The sequence below is a fragment of the Symphodus melops genome (assembly GCF_947650265.1).
Source record: "Symphodus melops genome assembly, chromosome: 5".
NCBI lineage: Eukaryota > Metazoa > Chordata > Actinopteri > Labriformes > Labridae > Symphodus > Symphodus melops.
Window position 1 is genome coordinate 16646508 of NC_136695.1, and position 21847 is coordinate 16668354.

At 41.4% G+C, this 21847-nt stretch overlaps 1 protein-coding gene across 3 annotated transcripts in view; it reads right to left on the minus strand.

The window, feature by feature from the left end:
• Positions 1-3100: 3100 nt before the first annotated feature.
• lars2 (leucyl-tRNA synthetase 2, mitochondrial) overlaps positions 3101-21847 on the minus strand; it is a 28923-nt gene continuing 10176 nt past the window's right edge. For all 3 annotated transcript variants that reach the window (XM_079343191.1, XM_079343189.1, XM_079343190.1), the window contains exons 4-21: positions 21407-21498; positions 21265-21325; positions 21072-21161; positions 20581-20724; positions 17674-17781; positions 16351-16510; positions 15684-15788; positions 15306-15421; positions 14900-15183; positions 11410-11508; positions 9348-9485; positions 9160-9263; positions 8579-8758; positions 7905-8074; positions 6997-7074; positions 6789-6900; positions 5173-5300; positions 3101-3507 (exon numbers count right to left, since the gene is read on the minus strand). In XM_079343191.1, the coding sequence (XP_079199317.1) occupies positions 3328-3507; positions 5173-5300; positions 6789-6900; positions 6997-7074; positions 7905-8074; positions 8579-8758; positions 9160-9263; positions 9348-9485; positions 11410-11508; positions 14900-15183; positions 15306-15421; positions 15684-15788; positions 16351-16510; positions 17674-17781; positions 20581-20724; positions 21072-21161; positions 21265-21325; positions 21407-21498 (2349 nt within the window). In that variant the 3' untranslated portion in view covers positions 3101-3327. The remainder of the gene's footprint in view (positions 3508-5172; positions 5301-6788; positions 6901-6996; positions 7075-7904; positions 8075-8578; positions 8759-9159; positions 9264-9347; positions 9486-11409; positions 11509-14899; positions 15184-15305; positions 15422-15683; positions 15789-16350; positions 16511-17673; positions 17782-20580; positions 20725-21071; positions 21162-21264; positions 21326-21406; positions 21499-21847) is intronic.

Consider the following 21847-nt stretch of genomic DNA (forward strand, 5'->3'; position numbering starts at 1 on the left):
TTTGGTTGTATGATATCACACATTCCTGCTTATGAAACACATACCCATTCACACGTGCAATCCCCTATTGTATACTGGCCCTTGCTGGAATATTTAAGAGTTTGGGTGCATTAGGATGAGCTTATAATGAGTATGGAAAAAGAGGCTCAACATCCCAGCCAACACAGAAACACATTTAATTTGCGTCCTGTGTGGAGCCTGGGCATAATATTCTCTGACTGCAGAAGTTGATGTGAAAAAAATATGGAGTCAGTATGTTAAGGGGGCCTCCAGGCTGCTGCTTGTGGTGTAATTAAAACAGAAGGTTTATATGGCACAGCCATCTGCAAAAAACACTCACTATAAAACTTGGTCATTATCCATCTAGAAGTTAGCCTACTCTTACAATAGACCACAAGCTACAAAGCAGTGATAAATTGCATATACTATTGTTGCAGCAAATATGAGAGCCTAATTCATAATTGTCTTGTGTATGACTGCAAATCATTTTTTAACTAATACAAACAGGTCTAGCTCACATTAGGCATAGATTTTCTGATTTCAAATTTAAAACTGCTAAATATATTGTGTATAACGTTTTGTACAACTTGTATTTGATAACATATTAAGGGTACTTCAAACATGTGGCAACAATAGTGAATTATTTGAAAATCATTGGCGACAGGGTGTACACACCTCTCACCCAATGACAGCTGGGATTGACTCCAGCCCCCCACAACAGGAAAAGCAGAATAGATAATGGATGGATGGAAATCATTTGGTCTTAAGTTTATTGTTCTATTAGTTTAAATAGCACCTGAAAAACATAAAACTATGTAATACATTCCGTTTCACATTACTCAAGCACTCTATATTTTTTTAATTTTTAAAAGATTACGTCAATCATTAATCAGTCATTTTTACAGTCAGAGTTCTTCAGAAATATGAAGGTTTATCTGTTGCGTTAATCCTCATATACTGGGAAGAAATTACAATAATAATAAAGGATATATAATTGCAAAATATCTTCAAACTAAATGAAGCATGTTGACTTTTAATCAACTTTATTGATATAGTGATGGTGAAGCCAAGCTGAGCTGGGTATGTTTACTGTATGTGCTTGTTATTTACAACCATTGTTCTGGAAAAAAGTTTAAATAGAGGGATTTAACTAAATTGTTAGAAGTAATTGTTATAAACCCAATTGCTGAGATATGAAGGACTACGGTCTATATAGTCAGAAATATACAGATCCCTTTTAAAACATAACATGCCACTCCTGTGTTCTTGTGCAAACATTGATTAAACATAAACAAATAAACATAAATAGATGCAAATAAAAGTTTATGTATGCTAAAAGTGCAGGCTAAGATGAATAATATACTGTAGATGTCCCAATTACCAGCCCAGAGAACAGACTCTGAGATAACGAGCGGTGGCATTTCTGCATCCCCCAATGAGTATACACAGCCCAGCACAGGGACTTTACTGGTGCCATGAATGGTGACTATGACTGAACTCCACCCTTATTTTTCCACCAGCTCAGTTTCTCCAGAAAAGGAGTGATTTTCTTAACTCATCAAACACAGCTCTGGCTGTACATCTCATGTGTAATAAAGACTATGACTGTGGTCTGAAGAGAAAGTGAGTCACAAAGGAGTACTGTTGCCTATTCAATCAATGTGGTTGTCATGGAAACTGCAGAGCGGACTAAAAAGTGTTAAATAGCTTGAGGGGCTGTTAGTGACAAAATTAATTGTAAGAGGGAACGCATCAGAACAGCTCAGGCCATATTTTACTGGAAAGAAAGGTCAGAAATATCTTTCTTATCTTTGTATTCAAACATGTGGTATTTCAGACCCGTCTAAAAAGAGACAAATGTTGCCTCTTTCTATGATTTAACAACCTCAAGTTGTGTTCAGGCCAGTTCAAGAAAAAAAAAAAAACATTGAGTCTGTGAGTGAAAAGAACAGCAGAAACTATTATTTCATGCAGTGAGTGACTTTGAAAATATGGAAAACAAAGACGAGTGGATGAAAGTTAAAATTAAGTTTGTCTTATGTACTTTATGTTTTCAGTTTGTTTGTTTTCTGCTGTGGCAGCATCTGGTTGAGATCAGATTCCCAGAATCTGAGACAATACACAGAATAACCTCACACACAGTTGTTTCTCCCCTCCTCTTATTCCTGCTTTCTCTTCCTGTTATTCTGTCTCTCCTGCTAGTCTTTTCCTGTCACCTGATGGTCAGAGATAGAGCATTGAAATATGGAGAAAGAAAGTCAGGGGGATCAGAGAGGAATGTTCTGTTTTGACGTCTATCTGTACATTTTTATATCCATTTCTTATGACAAACTTGGCCAGTATTACTTTTAAAATGAAAATTTAATGATTTAATCAGAATTCAAAACGTGACATCATACATTATTTAAGCTCTTCCTCAAACTAAAGCTGATATAAAAATGTCATTTCCTTCAAAGAAATCAATTTTCTTCTTTATTCACCAAACAAAATGCTACATTTCTCATACATAAAAACCATATTTGAATTCAAAGAGGAAGCTATGCACGTCAAATAACTGCTTACACCAGGCCTTTCCAGATAGGCAGGTGGGTGTACACATGGATGCATGTCAGTACTGCTGGCGGGTTTGCTATGCCAGCACAGTGCCTCTGGCTGAGTCATACTGACTTAGTGCTGAGACAGAGCTGATGAATGGGCACATGGCAGCAATGGATTGTATTGAATGGCAGCAAACTGAAAAGAAAATCCCAGACCACATCAGGCTCTTCATTGACTTCAAACAGACCTTGTGGCTCTGGGGTTCAGGGCACAGCTGCACATCCAGAAACTAAGCAACAAACCATGTATGGTGCTCAGAAAAGACTTGCAGCTAAAAGCAGCAACAGCAGTTGGACACAAACAACGATAAGGTAAATTATGGTAGTATGACAGCAGAAATGCCAAGCAGACAGGAATACAGTAGAGAAGGGAGGTGTGGAGTTTTGGTCTTGTGTGTGAGGTGTTATTGAAGAGGGCAAACTGAAGAACATCTAAAGTGGGGTTTTGGCTGCTGTGATTGTCGAGAGAATCTGACTAAACCAGAGGATGAAATAAGAGATGCTGGAAACTCATTCCATCTTTATTTAAAAAAGGCAGTGCAGTATAAATACAATAGATATATATATATACATTGAAATCAAGACAGTTTATAAAAAAACAAAACAAACAGCTTCTGTCCTTTTGCTTAATTTATAATGGAAGACCCAGTTTCTTTGCCTCTGCCTGCTTAGTCACAGATAGACAGGCATTCGTGTTGCAGAAATAAAATGAGTTTAGAAAGCACAAGTATTATTCATCAGTGAGGAAGTTGATGAGGGCGGTCCTGGGGGAGAGGAAGGCTCTCTTGATGTTGTGCTTCCCAAGATGCTTCTGTCCAAGCGGGCTCTCCAGGACGAGCTGCTGCACCCGCTCAAAGTCTTTGGACACCTGCAGAGGCACGGTCACCGTCCCACATGGCTTGTTGTTTATCTGAAAGTAAGAATTAAGGCATACACATTGGATTATGTTTCTAGTTTTCACATTTCCCTCTTCCTTACAAGCTGAACCAAAACTGTTTCTTCCTGGAATAAAATTCCCCAAATAACCACCTCTCTGTCCACAAATACAGTGAACTGTCTAAACACATAGTTAGTGGTAGGTATGGGGAGGGCTCTCAGTCTTGTAGCTTTTAAGAGCAAGTGTATGTGCACACACATGATGAGTGTGATTATGTCTCTGACAGTAGTTGAAAATTAATCGTGTTTATTTGGAGAGTGCCGTGTGTGTGTTTGTGAGTATGTGTTTCTGTGCGTGTGTGTGTGAGGTCACTCAGCCGAGGCCTCTCTTCAGGGACAAACCAGAGTGTGTGATTAGAGAGAAGACAGAGGCAGTGAGGCTGTCTCCACAGAGCAGAGGAAGCCCACAACAGAGAGCTCAGGCCAAGGGAAAACCAACATCATCATCATCATCGAACACTGGGGGCTGAAATATATGAACAAATATGTGTGTGTGTACTGGAGAAGTTAAAGCCTACACGATTATTATAGAACTATTCTCTTTTGTGTATTAAAGGTTACCTTGAAGAATCCAACATACACTAGTCTTTGTATACTTGCTAAGGCCATAATTGACATAATACATTCCCTTAACCAAATACTCAACCTTCAAACAGACCTTTGATGTGGTGAGCATGGTGGTGAATGGTGTAAAACTGCAACTGGTCCTCACAGAAATAGCAGTAAAAGGCCGGGTAATACACACATCACACAGTCCAGGTTTCTTGTCTTGTGATTTCTTGCCTCTCTGTCTGAGTCCAGAGGAAGAATCCAACAGGCGAAACACAGGTGCCGCTTATCTTCTGACTGCATTTGCTGTCATTTAGCATCACATGGGTGTGTCTGTGTGTGTCTGTGTGTGAGGGGATTAGGCTGCTTCTCTTTGAGGATACGATGCTTTAGAAAGAAAACAGTCAAGATTAAAGCATTATCAGCTTTATCTTTTAAATGAGTCTGACACGTGTGTATGCGTGTGTTCATTTGTGTATGTAAAGTGTCAGCATGTGAGATGTCTGGACCTGATCCAAGTCACAGCTTGAGATTCTCTTTGTCTTTGAAAGTGAACTCTCTCAAAACACACACACACACACACACACACACACACACACACACACACACACACACACACACACACACACACACACACACACACACACACACACACACACACACACACACACACACACACACACACACACACACACACACACACACACACACACACACACACACACTTTCTGTGAGAGTCAAGAAATAGCTCAGTGTGTTCTGTTCCTGCCTTTAATTATTGCCCCACTTGCCTATTTAGCATAAAGCACAGAACTCGACATGCAAACACACAGAATAATCATAGGCTTTTTTTTTTTTTTTTTTTTAAATTATAGACTGAGAGTAATCATGGACCGGAGACTTTGGTTTTAAAGGAGGAAGAGAGTTTGAGTGAAAATGCGAGAGGATGCAAGAACAGATGTGTGTGAAAATACACATTAATAAAAGTTGTTTATAAATTAGGGCTGATGATCCATTATTTTCAAGAAGAGTACAAGCACAACAAAAGAAAGAATATTCAGAAAAAACACGTGTGTTTGTTGGATCTTACCAGTACAGACAGCTCCACAAAGTCAGGGACATCCAGGTACTCGAGGTCCACATTCGGCCAGGACTGTTGCAGGACGTCTCCTCCCTGCCGGAGTAGTGGAGTGAGGGGGTTCTGCACTTGACAAAGACCTGCCAGTAACCCAGGAGAAACTTAATTAACATAGAGTCAGTCACATGTAGGAAACAGTGCCTTTAGCTAAAGACATGCCATTATAGAACACTCGGCAAAATATTGAGTATGTTTTTTTAAATGAAGTAGTCATTTTTTTAAACAAACCAAAGAACTTATTGAGATTTCATGTTGGCTGGACTTTTAATATTGCTTTTTTTTTTAAAGTTGTTTTCCATACTTAACAAATACTCATTTTTGTTTACTGTTAAGACTCAAGAAAAAACCCCACCCTCTCCCCATTTGGAAACGCAAGTGTGCATCTCCCTTAAGGCCCAAGGGAAGGAAGTGAACTTCCTCTTCTATCCTAAACTGTGAGTGTAAGTTTGTGTGTGTATGCGCGTGTGTATGCGCGTGTGTGTGTGTGTGTGTGTGTGTGTGTATTTCAAACAAGGAAATACACACAACGTGACTGAGTGCAGCAGAGGTCACACGTTCCTCGCTCGTTTATCTGGTACAGATAACACTTCATATGTGAGCACAAACAAGAAGCAGGCAGCCACTCGTTAGAACGCAAAAACAATCACGCACACCTTTTCCTTCTTTACTTTGATACATGCGTCAGGTCTTCCTGACTGGACAATATGTTTCAGCGGAACAACTTTTATTTAAGAGTTGTGCAGAGCTTTTGTGTACATGTGTTGTGGACAATAAGGGGATGTCCTGCATTAGGGCAGCACGAGGGCAAGCTTTCACACAAGGTGGAGTGACCTCAAATATTCCCCTTACTGGCCAATGATAACATCAGTCCTGGGTGATCTTTGGTTTTAATGAGCAGCTTCAACATTACGTTTATCTGAGGCAACTTCCTGGTACTGAAAATAACAGCATCATTTCACCACAGACCAGAAGCACTTTGGTAACTGTGGCATCTATAGCTGACTATTTTTTAGTCAGGTACCCCCCTGACCAGCACAACTTCTCTAAATACAATTAAAAAAATAAAATAAAGATCTGGTGCTGGGTTCATTCCAACTGTTAACTTACATGTTTCTTTAGCTGTATTGTTCATTTATTGTCTCAACTACTGTGTGTTTCTTTTAGGGTCACGACTGGCTCCTTGCACAAATAAAAAACATGAACAAACTTGGGGGTTATTTTGTTTGCTGCAAAATTTCAACGTTTACGTTTGATTATAATTGTATTCTATGATGGTAGAAGAAAGAACACTTTTAGTGATTGATTTTTATGTCTGACAGATCATCTTTAAAAATAAAAGGTAAGATCATCTCAAGAACCCCCCTGGAGTTCTTTAAAGTACCCCTACAGATACTAAGATCATATAATTTCATCCACCACGAGAGGACGTGATTATTATTCAGAGTCAAAACAAATTAACTAAATTAACTTTTTGTTTCTAGTTTTGTTCTTTGATGGTTTGCCCTTCTTAACTTTTTACTGTGAGTGTTTGATGCTCATATTCGTTGAAAAATGTGTGTGTCACTCACCCGCCCAAACTTCAGAGGCCAGGTGAGGGGCCATGGGTGCTGTCATCATTATAAGTGCAGCCAGAGCTTCCTCAAACTCCACACTGTGCTGCACGACTCTTACTGTTGCACTCTGAACACACAGACAAGAATAAATGTATAAATTGGACAATGGTACTTTATCAATGCTACATGTGTAACCTTTTTTTTTTTTTATAAGTATACACACACTCAGAGTGTTGGTGAGTCCCATCAGGCGAGAAATGGCCGCGTTGAAAAGGAAGTCCTCCGTAAAGTGAGCTGTCACCTTAAAATATGAAGTAGAACAAAATGTAGTTATTCAAGATGACAGAGTCTGAACAGTCATTCAGAGCCTGTGTCTGAAGTATTATTAGAAAACAATAACGTGCCCATAAGAGGAGGGCCCCTCTTCCTGTTATCACTGTGTGTACCAGCTGAAGTTAGACAGTATTGACATCCCCCTGCATAGCCTTCTGGGAAGAGGAACCCATTTGAGAAGGGCCCAAGGGAGGTAGAGGTCGATCACCAAAGCTTTTCCGAGGGATAGATCAAAGGACAGCCTGGGCTTTGGGGGCTTCTGGCAAACAGCCTCAGGACCTTTAAAAGCACCATCCCCCCCAGGGGTGTCGAGAGAGAATCATCAAACCTGGCAGCCAAAGGAGGCTATTTATAAAGCGTGAACGGAGAGTGAGTGGATTTAAAATCAATTTCCATCGCTTCTCTCCTTCACTCTTTACTCTGGGGGTTTAGGGTTACTAAAGATGGAAAGGACTGTGAACTGTTGCAGTGTGTGATCAACTGCCAACAACTACCTTACAGTTGTCATGCACCATCATGTTAGAGAGAGAATGTTCCCATGCTGTTTAACAGTACAAAAGGAACAAAAACAAGAATATTTAATGCTGAAAATCTAAAATAACAGCAGACAATTACATGATCCGATAGAGAAATTAAATCAAAAAAGGTGACAGACGCAAAAGATTGACTCATCTGTGATTACGTAGTAGGTATTTAGAATATGTGCACCTTACTGACCCCTACTGGTAGATACACTATCTGACTGTTAAATACTGTGAAACCATGAGATAATCTTGTACAAGGCAGAGGAGATGCTACCTCTTGAATAGCGTAGTTCTTATTTTCCCAGATCTTCTTGGTCTCGACCAGCTCTTTCTTTTTCAGCACGGAGGGGTTGGGGATACCTCCGAGCTGCCGAGCCCCTCTCATCTTGGTTACCAACTGCCAGAGCCGGGACTGCCACCGCAGAACGCCGGGAAGAGCGTCAGCTGAAGCCGTGCGCACACAGACGAACAGAAGAAGAGAAGGATATTTTGAAACATGCAGGCAGATCATCTAGTGAAAATCAAACTTTTTTTTTTTCTCTGTTAAATTGGCTGTTGTGCGCTCTCAATCAGCTGATGTTTGTTTGTTAATGTGCTGATTCAGCACTAAGGTCCTAATGATGATTGAAGGCAGGCTTGTTACCACTTCCTGTGTAAGAATTCCTGCCATTTGTTTGACAAACGGTTCAGCTGATGAAGGTCTAGAACCAAAACATTGCCAATACATGTCTGTTTGCAAGTTGTGTGGGACTTCACCTGTAAGTTTTTTATTTAAACGTTTCTCTCTTACACACCTTTCTTATGAAATACATAGGCAGACAATTCTATTTACAAAAATGAAATTTACATTAAATTATCATGTTCTAGAGTTTCTCTGAATATCTTAATCATGTATAATAAAGTCATAAAAGGTATCAGTGTTTTCTTCATAGCAGTGTCAGGGCTCACTCTTCACATTCCAGAGGATGTCTTGTTCAGGTGGCGCTGCGTAGAGGATATAAAGCCGAACTGTATCCACGCCATACTGCTGCACCACCTCCTGTGGGTCCAGACCGTTGTGTTTCGACTTACTCATCTTCTCCCAAGTCACCTCAACACTGCCACCGCCTAACACCACTGGCTCCTTATCTAGAAGAGAATTTAGTAGAGAAAGGAAGAAAATGCTTTGGAGTGAGGCCAACCTGTAAGAGATCTTTTTTGCCCACTTCAAAAAGGAAATCTTGTGATTTGTCAAGGGTAGCTGGATAACTGCTCATTCAACAGGGATAAGCAATAGAGTAAAAAAGACAGGATGATATCAGCAGCAAAAAGCGATGATGTGTGAAACTGATGTCACAACATCAACAATAACAAATATGAAAGGAAACGCTTACCTTTGAACTGGATTACAGAAAAAGTTCAAGAGCGTTTGTGAGAATATATATTCAAATTGACTGATTTTTAGCTGAATGAGGCAGAGCCACACGGAGTCAAGCTGTCAGCATCTGTTACAAACTGACAAACACTCTGTACATTGGGGCAGTGTTTACCTGTGAAGTCTATTTCGTCCCTCTTCAGGTACTGCCCACTGTCTGCCAGTCTGAAAGTCTGGCCTTTAATCAGACCCTGGACCAGCAGCTTTCTGAAAGGCTCCCTGCAAAACAAAAAGGAGGGTTGATTCGAATAAAACGGATGGCTGTGCACTCTTAAAGCACATGAAGTACTGTGTGAACTGTACCTGTGAGCTACAAGACCCTGGTCCCTGCAGAAGTGACTTAAAAAGCGAGCGTAGTACAAGTGCATCACCGCATGCTCCTTCCCTCCGATGTAAACGTCTACAGGTAGCCAGTGATCGGCCAGGCGGCGCTCAAAGGGTCTGCAGAGACACAGCAGGAAACAATTGAACTTAAATATAGTCTCCATGTGAGGTTAGAACATAGGTTAGAAGTTTTTTTTGGCAGATGTCACTCCTATGATCTTGCAGTATTTTTATAGCATGTTCAAATGTGTTAAAGTAATGTTGTTAAAGTTTATGTAAATGTGTTTTTAATTGGAACATCTACAATGTCGTGTTTGATTGAAAGCCTTTTAGTGTTTGACTTCCTCGACAACCAAGAGTACCCTCTTTAGTTCTGTTTCAGTATCTGGACTCTTATTTGAACCCCCCTTCAGATGATGAAACTTGAATACAAATCCTCTGTCAGACAATGTGCAACCTTAATATCAAAGGTTGCTATGGAAATAGATTTATTAATATAAGATTACTAGAAGAGCACGGGAGTTAAATAGATGTTTGTATGTTTACATTTCACAGTACGTTATGAGAAAACCTTTGTTTTAAATGGCACTGTGTACTTTGTAAATATGCTCACTCACGTCCTCTAGGGGGCAGACTGATTCTGATCCAGATCTGAAGAGAACAAAAGCATCCTCTCACTCTGGCTTCATTTTTACATAGATTAATCTCTACTGATGTAATTTTTGTTCTGAAGATTTCCTCTAAAATCAGCTTTGCATGTTAACAGCTTTTGTTGGTCGATATCTTGCTGACTGTGCTGTTTCTTTCAGATTTCACCAGGAGAGCTGTATGTGTTTAGCCTGACCGCAGTGATGGTCAGCACAGGCTGGGATTCCACCTAATGATGCTTTTTTAGCGTAGCCTGCTATCTCTGTATGTCACCTTTCGCACCATCATTACTCTCCTCCACACCTGTCTGCCTGTCTGGGATGATGGTGTCTCCGTGATAATTGAACCAGGGGAAAAAAAAAAAGTTATGAACTCACAAGGCTGAAAATATATGTGGCTGTTTGTTGGCATTAGTCCAGGGAACTGTAATACATACCCCCCCCCCCCCCCCCCCCCCCCCCACACACACACACACACACACACACACACACACACACACACACACACACACACACACACACACACACACACACACACACACACACACACACACACTTCCATGAAACACCCTCTTCCTATTCCTTTCCTCCAATTTGCTACTTTTAACATCTCTGTCCATGTTTTTTTCATCGTGACTTCCCGTCTGCGTATAGGCAGGTCCCAGCAGGCTAACTGAAATGCACAAATTGCGTAATTGCTTTTTTTGTTGTGCCATAATCTGTCCGCCTAAGAAAAGTGATGGGGAGAGCAGTCCCCCTTCCTTTTAAAGTAGCTTTACAGCTGGGTCAGGGCACTGGGAAATTAATCTCTTTTGTAAGGCTCAGGCTATCGCCACCATCCCAGCAGGTGATGACCATGGCTCCGTAATCTCTGCTGGCTATAAATGCAACTTCCAGGCAAAGTGTGTGTGTGTGTGTGTGTGTGTGTGCGTGCGTGTGAGGACTGCACAGAGGCAGTTTATACATGTTTGAAATGGATAAGTGGGAGAGTGGGTGATCTTACAGTGAGCAGCATAATTATGTGTTTGAGTGTAACTTTCTGGCCACACATATAAACCAGACGAGTGTGTGTGTGTGTGTGTGTGTGTGTGTGTGTGTGTGTGTGTGTGTGTGTGTGTGTGTGTGTGTGTGCGCGTGTGTGTGTGTGAGACGGCAGCTTTTCACACAGTGGAGCAGACATTATATGAAGAATGCATTTTGTAAATATCTAAAAACAGACAGATTTGTTAACGCCCACTGCTGAAAACACTTGTGCAGATTTTTCTTGGTTCATTGCTTTTTAATTGTGAAAACAAGAGTGTAAATAAAACCTGTTTCTGTTTTGTTGTCATCTGTCAGGATGAGAAAACTGTTTTCAGTGATTTCAGTGAGTCTCAGAAGCAGGCTGATCGTACCTGTGATTGTTATGAGGGTCGGTGTATCTGAAGTAATACCAGGCAGAGTCCACAAATGTGTCCATGGTATCGGTCTCCCTCCTGGCGGGGCCTTTACATCTGACAGAGGAAAGAGAGGCCGAGAGAGAGAGTTGGCAGAGGCAGCACAACAATCAATATTAGGCGAACAAATTTGAAAGCGAAGAAATGGGCAATCCCAGTTTGTATGCTTAGCGTAAATGGCACATTATATGGTGTGTGTGTGTGTGTGTGTGTGTGTGTGTGTGTGTGTGTGTGTGTGCGTGCGTGCGTGCATGCGTGTGTTTGTGTGTGTGTGTGTGAGCATGCAGCTGGTTCCATCTGGCTGCAGGAGGTCATGTCCCTGCAGAGAAGCTCAGCTCAAGCCAGACTGGCACCAGAGCTGTGTTCCTGTGACATAACTAACAGGCTGAGCTAACAGGGAACGGAGCAGCAGGCTTAGAACATGATGGTGTGTTTGCATTGGAAATGCCACCTTGTGTCCATTTTCTGTCCAAGACAAACAGACCCCTTGAGTATGTGGTGCAAATCTGCCAACATCACTTTCACAGTAGAGGACATGAGGACGTTTTCAAAGGCAGAGAAAACAAAAAAAGAGTTTTTGTTCCAATTTGATTTAAATCACTAAATGGAACAGTGAAAGTGTCTCTATTTTACTTTCTAATGAGTCTCAGTAGAGTTGAAATCAGTGTCTCAGATAGATAAACAGAAGCTCAAAGCTATATTTTGTGCAGCAGAGCGGGTTGTGTTTCCTGCACCTGGGATGTCTTCATTTTCCCTTATACAGACACAGACACACACACACACACACACACACACACACACACACACACACACACACACACACACACACACACACACACACACACACACACACACACACACACACACACACACACACACACACACACACACACACACACACACACACACACACACACACACACACACACACACACACACACACACACACACACACACACACACACACACACACACACACACACACACACACACACACACACACACACACACACACACACACACACACACACACACACACACACACACACACACACACACACACACACACACACACACACACACACACACACAATGAGAGGCAAAACCCCTGGACCAACCTAACGGTCTATAATAAGGCTGAGATGATGAGGTAAGAGCTGAACGTTGCCTAGCAACAAGACTAAGGTGTTGGGAGGTTAATATTTGGAGGCCAGGTGTTATTAAGAATGTTGAAAAAAGCCATAGTACAAGTTAAGAACATAGTCAGAATCCAACAACATAATTCATGGCACAAAGAAGAATCCTTATTATCATGTCGTTCAGAAAAAAATATTCTCGCTTCAAATCTCACAAGAGATTGACCAATCAGAGGCCAGACTGTGGTCATTTGACAGACAGCTGGTACTGGTTACACCCAGTGTACAGAGGATCAGTTCTGACCACACACTCTTTCTCGAGGTTGGACTTTTCTAAGCCATGAAAGCAGCAAAAATAAGTAGGTCACTTTATCTGAAGCAACCTGTAAGAATGAGAGTGTAAAATAACCTGTGTGTGTGTGTGTGTGTGTGTGTGTGTGTGTGTGTGTGGGTGTGGGTGCATTTGCAAGTAGAGCCAAAAAAAGCCAAAAGGCTCTCAAACAGACGAGGCAAGTGATGCAGCTGCCCACTTCAGGAAGGCTCTCATCTCTATGGAAAACAGCTCTGAGCTGTGACACAAAGTCACAGATGGAGAAATCCAGCAAACAACACACACCTGTACGCGCACCTTTCCAGCCAGGCTAAGCCGAGGCAGGGTTCAGTTGGCGGACCGATTTACAGCGCTGTGGAGAGTCAGAGAGATGTGCACACAGGTAATGACTGCCTCAAGGACAAATAAAAGCATCTTTTATCGTCCCGCTCATCTGTGCTGCTCTCAAACTTTAATTGGATGTGGTTGATGAGTGAAGGGAACACGTTTCGACAGACTCTTGACAATGGAGGGTGGAGATAACGGCGTCTGGGTGATTATAGCCATCAATCACGGCTGATGGGAGGAATTATAGTAGCTTTGTGAGAGTGAGTGAACACAATCTGATGGCTTGAGCCATCTGCAACTGAGTGGGCTGTTGTTTTAATCAAAGTGACGCCATGACGGTGATTAGTCTTATCCAGAGAGGGATTCCCATATCAGCGAGGGGAGACTGAAGATGCTTTCTTCTTCTCAAACGTGTTCAAACACTTGCCAGTGTACGGTAAATGTGTGTGCAACACAGCTGGTTTGCACTACCATCATCATCGTCATCATCATCATCATCATCATCATCATCTCATGCTGCTCCTGTCACCAATGCCACTCATTACATAACCCCCTCAGAAACATAATACTAATCACATCATTCAGAGGCTCGCTCTCAACGCTCCCTAAAGCTGTCAGTGCTCTCAGCTCATTTCGTCTGTGCTGGTCTCCTGAGGACGAACAAGAAGCAGTGGGGAGAGGGTGTCACTGGGAAGGGTTTCAACATAAATCCATTCTCACTCCACTTAGACCATAATGGACAGGATCATTTCCCCTACAACTTCTGTTTCGTATAAGAGACTAAAAACATCCTGCACATTTTCTCTATCCCATTAACACATTGCATAGTAGACTGGGGCAACTGACCCGCTACTGGGTAAGTGCTACAGGAACAGGTGGAGACTTGTTTAGTGTCAGAGCTCTTGCAGACAATTTTATACATTTCGAAGTCAGCAGTTCCTTGTGACACCCTAATGTGAAGGAATATTTTCTTTCTACCAGTTGCACATGCCAATTTGTTAGTGATTTAATCATCTGATGTCCCTAACTTTTTTTTTAACACTATATTCTATTTTAGTGTACCCTGGACACTTTATACTGTTTACATTATTCTATACTTTTGGTATATTCAAATAATTATTTTTATTTGATTATATTCTCTTTCACTGTATTTATAAGTATTACTATACGTGTATTTCTAAGTTCAGTGTTTATTCTTATTGCATGGCCTTGCAGAACAGTCTTTACATTTCACATCACATCTATATAAGTATGTGACAAATTAAAATTACTGGTTTTCGACAACTATGTATTAATGTAAATAAGTTTAACGTAGTTCTGAATCCCTGTACTCTTTATGCATATGTAAGTGCAGATAATAGTAACATGTCTGTAGACCAAAAAAGGCAGTGATGGTTGGGTTAAAGATGTTGTTGGGTTTTTTATTTGTTAAGGGTTTTTTTTTGTTTGTTTGTTTTTTAATTTAAATTTTCTTTCTCCTGAGTTTGGCTTATTTTGCTTCGTCGTTTTAATACAGTGGCTGTATGTCTGTAGGTTTTCAAAGGGTACACACACCCCATCATAACAGATATGAAACTAATGGATCAGTTAATTTGCCACGTTCCCAGAAAACATGAAAAGAAAAACGTCGGAGTTACCATCTCACTGTTCATACCTGGGACACTTGCAGTTGACCCAATCATGAGCGGCGTCGAGTGGCGAGGCACCTTTTCCTTTAAGAGACGGCAGCTTTGGTAAAACAACAGGTAGCTCCTCCTCAGGGACAGCAACTGCACCGCAAGACCCACAATGCACCACGGGGATGGGTGTTCCCCAGTACCGCTGTCTTGATATCAACCAGTCCCTGAGCTTGGAGCTGGTCAGGTGACCACCGACCTTCTGCTCTCTGGCCTTCTGGGTAATGGAATCAAATGCCTGCTGCCTGGTTAGGCCTGAGAACTACATATAGAAGAGGGCAAAAGAGAGAAAAAAATGAGTTTTTTAAAGTGTAGAAAAGTTGGTGTACCAGACTTAAGGTCAGTAATCCTTGACTTAGTTGGGTCTTTTTTGACAGTGCTGACCTCATTAGAGTTAATCAGAGTTTGTGTCCCATCTTCATCCGTTTTTAGCACCGTTGTCCACATCAGGTTCAGAGCTGTGGCCACAGACAGATCCTCCTCACTGCAGTCTGGGATTCCTGTTAAGACACAGATTCAGGAAAAACATGTAGCATAAAAAAATAAAAACAGAAACATGGACACACATATCTAATCCCTGAGGGAGGAGGAAAAAAACCCTGTGGTAAGCATGTTGTGTTGAGAATGCTAAAAAAAAAAAGAATAATAAGGATGCATCTTTTGCCAAATCAAATCTGCTAAAAAAATCCTCATGCATGCTCCAAGATGTATATACTTTTTTTTTTCAAGGTAAGGTGAAACCTCCTCAGGCCTGAAACTCACCAATCACAGTATCTAGATAGCCATCAAACGCCTCTCTGCGTGAGATAACCAGGGGAACCTCCTGGCTGGTGAACAGGTTGCGAGCGGTGACCTCCGTCAGGCAGTCTGGAAAGCAAAGGGGGGCAGGAGAGGTGTGAGGGAGGCCGAGCTGCTTCCCCTGGTGGCTCATTATCAACAATCACTCACTACTGAGGCTGAGGAAACCTCAAAGGAATTCCAATCAACATACGCTCAAGACCACAGCAGCCACTGCTACCATAGCTATGACATTCAAAAACATGTAATCCATATAGAGGATGTGGAAAATATAAAGACAGAAATGCATTACTTTAAATTAAATTCCCTTAAACAAGTTTTTTCTGTCTTTGAAGGGGATTAAGGATTTCATTTTTACTCTTTTCCTCCTTTTTCCTATAGTTGTTTTTTTAATAGTTGTACATGTTTTATAAATGATGTAACATACATGTATTTAATATCATATACCTGCTGTGCTGATGCATATCCTAACTGCCTACATCATCTCTAAAGTTGAGAAGATATAAAAAACATATACCTCTGCTAAGTAAAGATCTAGATGTGTGTCTTTTCTAAAAAAAAAAAAAAAAAAAAAAAAGTAGAAAAATGTTTTTGTGAGACAGCCTGAATCCAGACAACTGAGGACGGTTACCACTGCCTGTCTGAAAGACTTTCTCCAAGGCGGAGCGGACTGAGCTGCTCCCGTGTAGCAGTCTGTGGGAGGGCAGGATGGCCAGGTAAGCTGCTCCAAACACTGTCTCAGGAGAGGAGCTGTAGGCTGACAGGGTTTCCCCCGTCTCCTCTCCATTCAGCTGGAAGATCAGAGAAGAAACTGTCAGCGTCCAAGTAAACAGCTGCACTAATAGGGAAGAACCTGCCAGCTCCTGAGGAACTGAGGTTATCACACAGAGTGGTTTGTATAATATCGAGCGATCATTTAGGAAGAGGTAAAGCAGTTGAGCGCCTCCTTAGGTGTGACTGCATTTTGCATTTATTGTTAATTAACTCAAGTAATTTTGTTTATTTGCAGTGTCTTTCTTGCTCTTCAGTTGTTCATATAATTATTGAGTACTGTGGTACTGAACGAACTCTACGTTACCATGTATGCAGAGTGTTGTATTAAGAGAGAGACACAATCAATTTTACCTTAAACAATGAACCTTCAGCATGTTCTGTACTTTTACCAACTTTAGCTGATGTAAGGCATCACAGTGGAAACCACCTGAAGGCCATTTAATGTATTAATTAGATTTTCAAAAATACAATGAATACAAACAAAAGACTGAAAAAACATCAGATGAAGCACAGAGTCATTGTAAACTGTGTTAGCATGCTGTATGTATAAATGTATGTACTGTATGCATGTATGTGGCTATTTGATTAATGAGGAGGCTACGAGCCTTTAATCCTGCAATTATTTAGAGATGCAACACTCTTGTTAGGGGCTTGAGGCTAATTAGTACATGTCATGCTGTAGGACACACATTTACACCGTTTTCAGCCCCCTGAGAGTTAATTCAGTGAATATATAACAATATGATACAAAACAAGCAGCCATCCAATTAACTTAACACATGCTGGCTTTAAACTGGAACTATCTATTCTGCCTTAAAGACAGAAAACAACACAAAATGCCTTTTCGAGTCACACTACATGCTGCGACCGTTGTTCTTCCAGGAAAAAGAAGACTTGTTCCATTAAAGGACAGAGTCAGATGACAAATTTTCATTCTCTTATTTACAAAGCAGTCTTTTACAGGGTGCTCATTGGGCTTTTTGTGACAGTGCAGTTTGACAAGTGGGAAACTGTAAATATGACTGTGAGAATACACAGAAGAAATGAAATCATCTGTTTTGGTAAATGACTACTGTCAGAGGAACGCGCTGAACTGAATCGGATCAACAAAGTGCTGATCTTTCATGTTTCCTCAAAAAAAAAAAAAAAAAAAAAAAAGGGAGAATTTAAATAAAGTCACCTTAAGTTTAAAATCAAAGTAGCATCCGGTGCACTCTCCAATCCAGTTCGCCTGCATGGCTTTGACCCCGTACCACTCTGGAAGATCTGCCAGGGCGTCCAGAAGAGGCTTGAAGAAGAGACACAAAAACACAAGTAGTTTTCTTTTACATGTTTGGAAACAGCCAAATTCCCTCCATTGTTTTTAATGCACAATTGGTCAATGTTGCTCTTCAGTATGTTGCTGTCTACAGCACTCTGGGATAATGCAATCGACTCCGACTCAGTGTGGCCTTGTTTGAAAGCTGAGCCAATTTATTCTGACAAAGCAGCAGAGCCAAGCAGGTCACATTATGCAGCCAAAGAGAGATTTTCAAAAATCCTGACCTCCACTCTCACCACTTTCTCTCTTATCACAAAGCAATCGGCTACAAAAAGTGCACACGCTCCCTCCCTCCCTCTCATACACACACATGCGCACAGCAACACTTCTTCAGAATGATTAAAGGAATCCATGCATATCAACGAGGCTCAGGCCAAAAAGCCACAGCTGGACCGAGCCCCAAAGATCTTCCAAGTTTTCATTTCCTTTTCAGTCTGTCACAACCTATAACTCATAATCCCCCTCGCTGTGCGGCTCAGCATGCAGCCACTCATCACATACGTCTCAATACAAGCATTCACATCGAACAAAGTCATCACTCGCATGATTTTGGGATGTGTCTTCACAGGAAACAGAAAACCTGGAGAATTTGTGTCAGCATGGCAGAGAGACAAAAAAAACACTGAAAATAAGAATGTGATGATACTAATTATCACATTAAAAAGTGTGGCAGTGATTTGGGGATTATTTTATTTTTTTTACTGCTAGAATAAAAAAAAGACTTTGGCACAAAGCTAGAGTTAAGCAGAAGCAGGAGTCACTGAAAGATGTACAGCAAGGACAGGAGTCTCCATGGAAACTAAGAAAAGCAAAAGAGGAAAATCATGGTAAAGCAATAACTGAAAATGGTGTTTGTTTTGTGTGTGAAGGAGAGAAAGAAAAGGAGAGATACATAAGAATACTTCTGGGAAAAATATTACCCAATGCAGCCTAAAGTCATACCTTTTCTAAGACTGTTCAGGGATTTGAACCAGCATCTTTCAAATGTCTTTAGTTGTTTGTGTTCTAAGGAAACAGCAGAGCTCAGGATGTGTGCAGATGTTTGAGAAAAAAGTACATTTGAATGATGCACTGAGCTGTGAATCATTTCGATGTCAGCGCAGTGTGTCCGAGAGCAACAAGTGCGATTATGCATGAAATTGAAAACTCTGCCATTGATGCCACGTGATCATTCTGCATCCTGCTCGGCCCACTTCAGAGAAATCCATCTTAGTAATAATATTCAGCCATTTGTGTCCCAGAGGAAACAATATGGTTACGATTCATGGGGAAACAGCGTGGAACGACCTGACAGTTAAACTGACGGCGGCTGAATAAATGTTGACTGAAGTTAATGTTGTCTAACGGGCTCGAACACGAGCACAGGGAGACGCACAGACAGGAAATCACCGTCCAATTACAGCGCAGCTCTTATAATTTGGCAGGCCGTTCTTTGACACGGTCCTCCTTTCTCTCCATCTGTCTTTCTCACTTCTTTTCCCTAACACCTCCCTCCTCTCTCTTTCCCACTTCTCCATTCGTCAGTGAAAATTAGAAATGCAGGAACACATTGTCGCAGTCGGCCACTTCCACCTCCACTCACACTTGTGACACAGACAAGCAGGGGCGACTTCAGCGCGGCGACGAAAACTGGAAAACATCTGAGCTGACAGTGGGCAAACTGGTGTTCTTAATGGAAATGGCAAATGAGCCAAGAAAAAGAAGATGACACATTTGCAACTTTATTTGCAAGAATTACAAATCACAACCATTATGTTAAAGCATTGAGGAGTTTTAATATTCATTTCATGCCACCCGAGCAAGCTTCGCTTTTTAATTGAGTTCATTATGGTATGAAACTCTACTCACAGAAACTTGGATCTTACTTATGCTTTTTTTTTTTCTGCGCATGGCACTATTCTTAATCACTATTTTAATAAAAGAAGTAAAGCTGTAATTTTTTCAAGCAGAGTTGTCAAAAAAAAGGAGATAAAAATGAAGAATTGCAGATATTTCTCTGTTTTCTATCTTTGTAGCCGCATCTTCTTTGCAATCTTAACTCAACTCTAAAAACATGAAACAAAACAAGACCGTTAAAGAAGTCACATTGGCTTTTAAGAATTTTTCCAGACATTTAATAAAAGTTTGTAAACCAAAGAAATGAAAAGATTAAGCACAATCTAAATGCTCTTTTATTTACAGCCCTAAAACAAGAACTATGACATCTACACGTTTTTTTCAAAACAAAACAAATAAGTATTAAAACAAGTTTGAATGAGTTGCAGGTTTGACAAAAGTGCAAGTATTTCATGAATTTCTCCTTGAAGAGCATGTGTTATCTACTACACACATGCTGCATGCATAATGCACAAGCGGTATTTCTGGGGCTGAGGGGGTCCAGAGGGGGTCATTTCACCCTGCAGCAGCCTTTGCTAGGCTCTGTGCAGAAAGGGGGCAGACCTCTAATCAGTCAGCCAGACCACCATGTGGTATTACCCAGACTCTGCTAGTCTCTCTCTATCCTCGGTCTGGAAACGCCAGGCTACAGATGATGGCGTTCAGGGGTCTGATTGCAGGAGCAGAGCTACAGGGCTGCCGCTGACGTGTCGGCCATGATTGTTATCAGAGGGGTGCGCTGCTCATTTCGACATGAATTAAGGCTGCCGGCCAGCCAGACATACGCCACTTTGCACTCACACACTCATTCATACCCAGGTTTCTTTTGCACATACACACACACACACACACACACACACACACACACACACACACACACACACACATTACCTTGGCATAATTTGTGGTCTTAATGAACCATTGTGTGAGAAGCTTCTGCTCCACCAGGGCACCAGACCTCCAGGAGCGACCCTTTTCATCCACCTGCTCATCAGCCAGCACTGTCTGATCAACGGGGTCCCAGTTCACCACAGCCTGGATGAAACACACAAATAAGCACACCAATGCAAAAGGAACACACACACACACACACACACACACACACACATTCACAATTAAAAATTCAAAAGCTGAGCTTAGAAAGTAGGTTGGATTTAATAGACCGACTAAAGGCTTATTCAAGGTTGCCCCATTTCATTAAACATAATCAAAGGTGTTCGAGCATGCTCTCTTCTTTTTCAATTCAGTCTTTTTCTTCCAGGAGTAACGGTTGAGCTGCCTCAATCATGTCTGTCATTGTCAGGGACCTCAAACCCAAAGAAATCGTATTTCCTTTTAGAAGAAAAGCAGAATAAGCACTTCAGGGCAAAGGCCAATGGTACCTCTTTCTGATACGCAAGCCCGGCTTTAAAGAGCCTGATGAACAGATACTGCGTCCACCTGTAGTAGTCTGGAAGACAGGTGGTCACTTCCTGTCAGAAAAAAGAAAAGCCACAGAAAGGTCACCAATTTGGCCACGGAGTAAACCAGACGTTAACAGGGCAAACTCTCTGATGCTCAGTTTTTTTTACTCACTCGGTCCCAGTTAAAGCAGAGGCCGAGGCTGTCCAGCTGCTCTCGCATGGACTGGATGTTGCTTGAGAGACAAAACGGAGTGAATGTTAAGTGTGCGTAAAAACGACGACTCTCATAAGAGCTGAAATGATATTTCATATACCTTTTTGTCCACTCCCCTGGGTCCAGACCTCTCTCTATGGCTGCGTTTTCTGCAGGGAGTCCAAAAGCATCCCAACCCATCGGATTCAACACCTGTGATTTAACACGTGAGGAGATTTGTGTGAGCAGTGAGAATCAAGAGTCAAGTGTTACACATGAATATGGGTGGTTGATTCAGTTAATAGTTGTAGATTCTGAAAAAGCTAACAAGCTAATAAGCTATTCAAATTGCCCCTTGGGCTCCGAGAGATTCTTTGATGAGCGTTCATGATAAATAATAATAACACATTGTATTCAAAATGGACATTACAATGAAAAGAAAATCTCAAAGTGCTACAAGTACCATAAAAACCAGACACCTTTCATTGGCAGAGCGTTGTGGACGGGAAGGGAGCGTAGACACCAATATGTCAGATGCATCATTTTTGTTTGACATTTAAAT